Source organism: Pinus tabuliformis, chromosome 7 (assembly GCF_031772625.1).
Source record: "Pinus tabuliformis cultivar Carrire ecotype Pingquan chromosome 7, CPIR1, whole genome shotgun sequence".
NCBI lineage: Eukaryota > Viridiplantae > Streptophyta > Pinopsida > Pinales > Pinaceae > Pinus > Pinus tabuliformis.
In genome coordinates, this window is record NC_142293.1 from 41082319 (window position 1) to 41091011 (window position 8693).

Genomic DNA, 8693 nt, shown 5'->3' on the forward strand with positions numbered 1-8693 from the left:
CAGAAAGCAAAGGACAAAAAAAAAAAACTCTCTCCTGGAATAAGAAAAAGACAGATACATTTTCCTCTAAGAAAAAGCAAAACTGTATTGTTTAAAGAACCACTGTCACATAAATATATTGTTACTATTTCCTGTAATAACATTTTACTGCAAGAGGGCTATAACAGGCATAGCTATAACAGGCATACTGTAAATTATTTGATTGATGTTATTTGCTTAAGCAACCATTGTAGGTCTTGTACAGCAAGCATGCGAATGAGAAACAAAATATTGAGCACATACTGGAATTAACAGACAGCAAAGAGAAGGCGCTGCTACGGGGAGCCATCCCACGCAGAGAAGAGCAAACTAACGACAACCGATATCACATTAAACCAGGTACAAGCATATCAAACTTAAATGTTTTCCATAAGATTTATAAATGCTGGATATACAGTCTACAAGAGATTCATTTAATGAAACCCTTATGAACAAAACGCACCATAAGTCTCTGAACCTAGAACGCTCATTAAGCTACTGTTCCTTTATCATTAAAGTCATTGTAAGAAACAAGAAAAGCGATTAAACAAACCCACGGAACCACAGCAACAAGACGGACCAGGTCGATTACAGGTCAAAAACGACAGTCATTATATATATAACGGTCCTCAGGAAAAAGGAAACAATTAATATAGTTCGTTTACAATCCAGAAGCGTGAGCAATAGATACAGAAAAACCCACAGAGTGCTTGCACATTCAGCAAACAGAGCCGAGTTCATTAAATACAGAAATCTACAGATTGTTTACAAAACTAGCAAACAGAGCCGAGCTCATTTAATGCACAAACCCTCAGACTGTTTACAAATTTAACAAGCAGGCCCGAGCTGGACAAGACCCTACCCGTTACACCAAGTTGGAAGGGGTTTTGGGTTGCATCCAAAACGCACAGGGAGCACGAGCCACGGCGGCCAACCGCCCAAGCAACCTGCATAAACATATCGACATGGGTCATCGTTGAGACAAGGGAAACGATAGGAAATATCTGTAGATGAACAGGCAACCGCATTGGATTTTTTTTTTACCTGAGTTTGAAGAGAGGCATTGCAAACGACCAACGCCATAACTTGAAGAGCAGAGGAGCGGATCTGTTAGACTCTGAAAGATGTGGAGAAGCAGGGTTTAACATAGAACCCTAACTTACCTTGAAACCCGGATTGAGGCGGAACGACTCACTGGAGCTCGAACCGAGAGAACCCTGCCATAATTACCGAGGTGAGTTAACAGAGTGAAAACAAACTTTGTTGCAGCAGAAAATAATCAGAGAAACAGTAAGTTAATCGAGTTACAGAGTGGAGTAGTAACAGCTGGGCACCCTCACAATCATACCAACGAACAGAGGAGCAGAAGGTCGGAGGCACCAGAAGAACCAGCGCCGGAGCGAGGAGCAGAGGCGCCAAGAAACCTCGCAGAGCAGAACTAAGAATTTTGCACAGTGAGAATGAAAAGGCAAGTGGACTAGGGTTAGTGACAAAAGGCGGGAGTAAGTCAAGGCCTGAACCGGCAGATGTGCGTTGATAACTTGTACCACAGGTAAACCAACCGAAATATCCCGAAGCTGTACAACCCCAAGTTAATTCGCATTTACATTCGTACGGTGAATACAGAGTCGACAGGTGGAAGAAGGGCTGGGCCATCAAAAGTGGTATCAGAGCAGGTTGACAAATAGGAAGAATGGAGGGTGGTAGAGGAAGAGGAAGAGGAAGAGCGATCCGGAGAGTAGCAGAAGAGGGACTCCGTGAGGAGATCCGTGTTTTGCGAGAAAGATTGGCAGTGGTAGAAGCTGGGGGAAGAAGGAACCCAGCAGATGATAGTGATGAGGATGTGGCAGAACCAGAAGATGAGGTTGAAGGGGTGACACCGGAACTCCGGTTATTAAAGTCAGTTTTGCTGTCTAGTCATAAGCCGAAGCATGAGCTATCCACTTATGACGGAAGTCTGTCTGCAGACGTGTTATTGGATTGGATAAGTGAAGTGAACAAATATTTTGAGTTTGAGGAAACCAGTGAGGACAAGCAGGTGAAGTTCGCCGCCACAAAGCTGAAAGGACATGCGTCCTTGTGGTGGGACAGCGTTCAGGCGGAAAGAAAGAGGCAACACAAACAGCCTATAAAGAAGTGGGCCCGAATGGAGGCCAAACTGAAGGAAAAATTTCTACCAAAAGATTATCAGATTATGTTGTACAGACAGGTACAGAATTTGAAACAAAGAGGAATGACTGTTAAGGAGTTTACAGAGGAATTTTATAAGTTGAATTTGCGGGCAGGGTATGTGGAAGATACCCCAGAAAAAACAGCCAGATTTGTGAATGGTTTGAGGGGGGAAATACTGGATGAAATCGGTATCCTTTCACCCCGAACATTGGATGAAGCCTACCAGTTTGCACTGAAGGCAGAGGAGAAAATTAACCGGAAGCAAAACGCCAGGAGAGGAGGTGGAACTGGCAGGGGAAAAGGTAAGGTTTTTGGTAGAGGTAGAAGTGCAGGTTCCAACGAAGAAGGCAGCAGCTCTAAGTCTGCTGGCACAGCAGAGAGGGACAATAGCACTAGAGGAGGACGACCAGCTCAGCAAGGGCGAGGAAGTGGTCGGGGCAGGGGAACTGTCCAGTGCTATCGTTGCCATAAGTTGGGACACAAATCATATGACTGTCCTGAGGGTGAACCTGTAGGTGGAAGAGGAGCTTATGTTGCTCATTCAGAGGATGCTGAAGCAGCACCTCAAGAAGTGGAAAACGCCCCAGAGACAGGCGAGGCTTTGGTATTGAATAAGGTGTTGTTAAAACCAGCAAAAGAAATTGCAGAACCTGATCAGCGAAAAGCTCTGTTCCGGACTGTTTGCAAGTCACAGGGCAAGTGTTGCAAGCTGATCATCGATAGTGGAAGTACCGACAACTTGGTAGCAGTAGAGATGGTGGAAAAACTTGGTCTGAAAAAGCTGAAACATCCCACTCCATATAAGGTGTCATGGCTGCAGAAGGGACACCAACTGTTGGTGGATGAACAGTGTGAGGTGGAGTTTCAGATAGGCAAGTACAAAGACAAAATCATCTGCGATGTTATGCCGATGGATGTCTGTCATATTTTGCTAGGACGACCCTGGCAGTTTGACAAGAGCACAGTCCATGATGGAAAAACCAATTGTTACAAGTTTGTCAAAGATGGGATCAAGCACACGCTTGTACCCATCAAAGAGGAAAATACAGCAGAAGCCAGTGGAGTGAAAGCACTGCTGATGGGTGGAAAAGAATTTATAAAACAGATGGAGGACAGTGAAGTAAATTTTGTTGTCATACGAAGACCAAAAGTGGTGATATTGCATACACAGATTTCAGATTTGCCCGAGGAAATCCAGAAGCTGCTGCAGGAATTTGGGGACATCGTGGTGGATGACCTTCCGGATGAACTCCCACCCAGGAGAGGTATTAGTCACTGCATTGACTTTATACCAGGGGCAAGTCTGCCAAACAAAGCAGCTTATCGAATGAGTCCTAAGGACCATGAGGAAATCAGGAAGCAGGTCCAGGAGTTGTTAGACAAAGGGTTGATTCGAGAGAGCATGAGCCCCTGTGCAGTACCAACCGTGCTGGCTCCAAAGAAGGGAGGCAAATGGCGAATGTGCACAGATTCCAGAGCCATAAACAAAATTACGGTTAGGTACAGGTTTCCCTTACCAAGAATGGACGATATGATGGATTGTCTGAGCGGGGCAGCTTATTTCTCGAAAATTGACTTAAAAAGTGGATATCACCAGATTCGAATTCGAGAAGGAGATGAGTGGAAGACAGCTTTCAAGACGAACGAAGGCTTATATGAGTGGCTGGTGATGCCATTTGGGTTGAGCAATGCTCCCAGTACGTTCATGCGTTTGATGAATGAAGTGCTGAAGGAGTTTATTGGAAAATCTGTGATAGTTTACTTGGACGACATCTTGATTTTTAGTAAAACTAAAGAAGAACATTTCAGGCATGTTCGCAATGTGTTGAGGAAGTTGCAGCAGAATAAACTGCTGATCAATCTGAAAAAGTGTACTTTTTTTCAGCGGGAGTTAATATATCTGGGCTTTGTAATTGCAGAAAATGAGCTGAAAATGGACCCAGAAAAGGTGGCAGCTATAGTTAGCTGGCCTTCACCGGGAAGTTTATTTGAAGTCCGCAGTTTTCATGGATTAGCGAGCTTCTACAGGAAATTCATCAGGAATTTCAGTGAGATTTGCGCACCTATGCTGGATACGATCAAGAAGACAAATCAGCCATTTCACTGGACTGAGGCAGCGGAAAGAGGTTTCCAGACTTTGAAGAGGAAGATTACTGAAAGGCCGATATTGAGGCTGCCTGACTTTAACAAACCTTTTCAGGTTCGTTGTGATGCCAGTAATACAGCCATTGGGGCAGTATTAAGTCAGGAGGATAGACCAGTTGCATATTTCAGTGAAAAGCTGAACGAGAGTAGACAAAAATACTCAACCTATGACAAGGAATTTTATGCAATTGTTCAGGCGTTAAAACATTAGAGGCACTATCTGTTGGGTAATGAGTTTGTTCTGTTTACAGATAACTCTGCGTTACAGTACATTATGCAGCAACATAAATTGAACCACAAGCATGTAGCATGGGTGGAATATTTACAGAATTTTACGTTTGTACTGAAACATATCAGTGGGCAAGCAAACAAGGTGGTAGATGCGTTGAGTAGAAGGATACTACTCTTGCAGGAAGGTACGATGCAGGTTCTAGGCTTTGAACACCTGAAAGAGCTGTATCAAACAGATGTTGATTTTAAAGAAGCCTATGAGGCTTGTCAAAACCCTCTGTTAAGGAACAACAGTCTGTGGTTGGATTATAATTTACAGGAGGGATTGCTGTTTAAAGGCGGGCAGCTGTGTATTCCCAACTGCTCTATGCGAGAAAACATAATTCAGGAGAAACATAGCGGGGGTTTGGCTGGACACTTCGGTGTAGATAAGACGGTAGCACAGGTACCGCATTTTTATTTCTGGCCAAAATTGCAGCGGGATGTACAAAGGTTTGTGAGTATGTGCAAGATTTGCCAACTGGCAAAGGGCCACAGTCAGAATACAGGTTTGTATTTACCATTGCCCATTCCGAACCGACCATGGGACTCCGTCAGTTTAGATTTTGTTTTAGGTTTGCCTAAGACATAGCGGGGTTTCGATTCAGTAATGGTTGTGGTAGATCGATTTTCAAAAATGGCGCACTTTGTACCTTGCAGGAAGACCAGCGATGCTACTTATGTAGCACATCTGTTTTTCAATGAGATTGTTCGACTACATGGACTTCCAAGGTCCATCATCTCCGACAGGGATGTGAAATTCACCGGTCATTTTTGGCGAACCCTGTGGAAAAAGTTGAACACTCAGCTACAGTTCAGTTCCGCTTATCACCCGCAGACCGACGGCCAAACGGAGGTTGTGAACCGGAGTTTGGGGAACTTACTTCGGAGCTTAACAGGTGAGAATTCCCGGACATGGGACCGTGTACTAGCTCAGGCGGAATTCGCATACAACGACTCACCTAACCGCAGCACTGGTTACAGTCCATTCCAGATTTTGTACGGCATGCATCCACGAGGCGTGCATGAGTTACGGGATTTGGGAAAGCTTGAGAAACGAAGTGCGGATGGTGAAGATTTCGCTCAAGCAATGAGTAATCTACATGAGCAGGTTAAGCTGAAGTTACAAGACAGCAGTCACAAATATAAGCAACGGGCAGATACCAAGCGCCGGGAAGTTCAGTTCAACGTTGGGGACGAAGTCCTTGCGTATTTACGTAAGGAGCGTTTTCCAAAACGGGGGTACAACAAACTAAAGTTCAAGAAGATTGGTCCCTGTAAAATCATTCGGAAATTTTCTGCGAATGCCTACGAGTTACAGTTGCCACCCGGGATTGGTATTTCTCCCATTTTTAATGTGGCAGATCTGTTTCCCTATGTCGCAGATTCGGGAGACAATGCAGCAGCAGAGCCACCGCGGGACACCAGTTGTGAGGAACATTCGTGGATGAGACAGATGCCAATGGCACCACCCCTTGAGATCGAAGGAATTCTGGACACACAGGTAGCTAAGCGCACACGCAGGAAGGAATATCTGCGGTATTTGGTCAAGTGGAAGAACCGTCCGATAGAGGACAGTTCGTGGCTGAACGCGACGCAGATACAGAAGGCAGGCTATTCTGTCGACGACCTCATGGAACGGAGCCATGACTTTTTGCCACCCCGGGAGCCTGATGCAGGAGCATCCAGCTCCGAGGAGACAGAAGGTGGTTGACTGTCTTATGGAGGGAACCAGGTTAACAGAAGTTGTCATTTGTTTTAAATTTTCTTTACTAGTTGTTTGATTTTTCCCAGAAGGTCATTTAGAGACCATGGTAATTGAAACTGTATCTTGTTTTTAAGTTTAGAAATTAGTTAACCGTAAATTAGTCTTTAGTATAAGAAACTGTTACTCAGTTAGAATGAATTCTGGTAAGCAGTTTAACCGAAAGTGGGAGCAGTTACGCTACCCAGATGTAAAACAGAAAGCAAAGGACAATGAAAAAAAAAAAAAAACTCTCTCCTGGAATAAGAAAAAGACAGATACATTTTCCTCTAAGAAACAACAAAATTGTATTGTTTAAAGAACCACTGTCACATAAATATATTGTTACTGTTTCCTGTAATAACATTTTACTGCAAGAGGGCTATAACAGGCATAGCTATAACAGGCATACTGTAAATTATTTGATTGATGTTATTTGCTTAAGCAACCATTGTAGGTCTTGTACAGCAAGCATGCGAATGAGAAACAAAATATTGAGCACATACTGGAATTAACGGACAGCAAAAAGAAGGCGCTGCTACGGGGAGCCATCCCACGCAGAGAAGAGCAAACTAATGACAACCGATATCACATTAAACCAGGTACAAGCATATCAAACTTAAATGTTTTCCATAGATTTATAAATGTTGGATATACAGTCTACAAGAGATTCATTTAATGAAACCCTTATGAACAAAACGCACCATAAGTCTTTGAACCTATAACGCTCAGTAAGCTACTGTTCCTTTATCATTAAAGTCTTTGTAAGAAAACAAGAAAGGCGATTAAACAAACCCATGGAATCACAGCAACAAGACGGACCAGGTCGATTACAGGTCAAAAACGACAGTCATTATATATATAACAGTCTTTAGGAAAAAGGAAACAAATAATATAGTTCGTTTACAACCCAAAAGCGTGAGCAACAGATACAGAAAAACCCACAGAGTGCTTGTACATTCAGCAAACAAAGCCGAGTTCATTAAATACAGAAATCTACAGATTGTTTACAAAACTAGCAACAGAGCCGAGCTCATTTAATGCACAAACCCTCAGACTGTTTACAAATTTAACAAGCAGGCCCGAGCTGGACAAGACCCTACCCATTACACCAAGTTGGAAGGGGTTTTGGGTTGCATCCAAAACGCACAGGGAGCACGAGCCACGGCGGCCAACCGCCCAAGCAACCTGCACAAACATATAGACATGGGTCAGCGTTGAGACAAGGGAAACGATAAGAAATATCTGTAGACGAACAGGCAACCACATTGGATTTTTACCTGAGTTTGAAGAGAGGCATTGCAAACGACCGACGCCATAACCTGAAGAGCAGAGGAGCGGATCTGTTAGACTCTGAAAGATGTGGAGAAGCAGGGTTTAACATAGAACCCTAACTTACCTTGAAACCCGGATTGAGGCGGAACGACTCACTGGAGCTCGAACCGAGAGAACCCTGCCATAATTACCGAGGTGAGTTAACAGAGTGAAAACAAACTTTGTTGCAGCAGAAAATAATCAGAGAAACAGTAAGTTAATCGAGTTACAGAGAGGAGTAGTAACAGCTGGACACCCTCACAATCATACCAACGAACAGAGGAGCAGAAAGGTCGGAGGCATCAGAAGAACCAGCGCCAGAGCGAGGAGCAGAGGCGCCAAGAAACCTCGCAGAGCAGAACTAAGAATTTTGCATAGTGAGAATGAAAAGGCAAGTGGACTAGGGTTAGTGACAAAAGGCGGGAGTAAGGCAAGGCCTGAACCGGCAGATGTGCATTGATAACTTGTACCACAGGTAAACCAACCGAAATATCCCGAAGCTGTACAACCCCAAGTTAATTCGCATTTACATTCGTACGGTGAATATAGAGTCGACAGGTGGAAGAAGGGCTGGGCTATCAACAAGCATTCCACACAACCATGATACTTAAATAAGAAAACTACGTGAAGAGAGGTGCACCTGGGGGTCCTTCGTTCGAGTAGTTCCAACCAAGGTTCAAACCCTCTTAGATTTCCTCTCGATCCTTGAACATGCAAAACAACCAATTCAAAGAAGCATAGCAATATATGGACCAAGTATCATATAGAAATCAACTTCATAACATATTGAAAGGTGGTTAGTTATACAATTGAAACAATTATTCATATGTGAACCACAACAATAACATCATATGCATAAATAAGATTTATTTCGGGAACAAGAAAAATGTTTCTTTATTGCAGATAACTAAAACAATGCAAGGAATGATATCACCTAAATTTTCCTCTTGCTGGCTCCAAGCAGAATCATCCTCCAAATCCGTCCAATCCCAAGTCTTCAAAAGGCTCCTTCCATGACTCATACAAAGAT

General features: G+C 43.6%; 1 protein-coding gene and 2 long non-coding RNA genes across 3 annotated transcripts; 1 reads left to right on the forward strand and 2 right to left on the reverse strand.

The window, feature by feature from the left end:
• Window positions 1–601: 601 nt before the first annotated feature.
• LOC149245133 (uncharacterized) lies at window positions 602–1653 on the reverse strand. The gene is made up of 2 exons (XR_016265523.1): window positions 1063–1653; window positions 602–965 (listed from the first exon to the last, which is right to left on the reverse strand). It is a non-coding gene; the product is annotated as an uncharacterized LOC149245133 (long non-coding RNA).
• Window positions 1654–1711: 58 nt separating this feature from the next.
• LOC149245134 (uncharacterized) lies at window positions 1712–5197 on the forward strand. Its single transcript, XM_089437098.1, has 4 exons — window positions 1712–3106; window positions 3362–3553; window positions 4391–4481; window positions 4587–5197. The coding sequence occupies exons 1-4, from the start codon at window positions 1712–1714 to the stop codon at window positions 5195–5197; spliced, it is 2289 nt and encodes a 762-aa protein (XP_089293224.1).
• A 2032-nt stretch (window positions 5198–7229) lies between these two features.
• On the reverse strand, window positions 7230–7967 carry LOC149245135 (uncharacterized). The gene is made up of 2 exons (XR_016265524.1): window positions 7630–7967; window positions 7230–7537 (listed from the first exon to the last, which is right to left on the reverse strand). It is a non-coding gene; the product is annotated as an uncharacterized LOC149245135 (long non-coding RNA).
• Window positions 7968–8693: the final 726 nt, after the last annotated feature.

What these genes read in the sequence shown, in the direction of transcription:
- LOC149245134 (XM_089437098.1), top strand. Translation starts at nt 1,712, where the DNA reads ATGGAGGGTGGTAGAGGAAGAGGAAGAGGAAGAGCGATCCGGAGAGTA. An exon ending in GCGATGTTATGCCGATGGAT is followed by an intron (nt 3,107 to 3,361) that starts GTCTGTCATATT and finishes TTGCATACACAG; the next exon opens with ATTTCAGATTTGCCCGAGGA. An exon ending in ATGAGGAAATCAGGAAGCAG is followed by an intron (nt 3,554 to 4,390) that starts GTCCAGGAGTTG and finishes AAACCTTTTCAG; the next exon opens with GTTCGTTGTGATGCCAGTAA.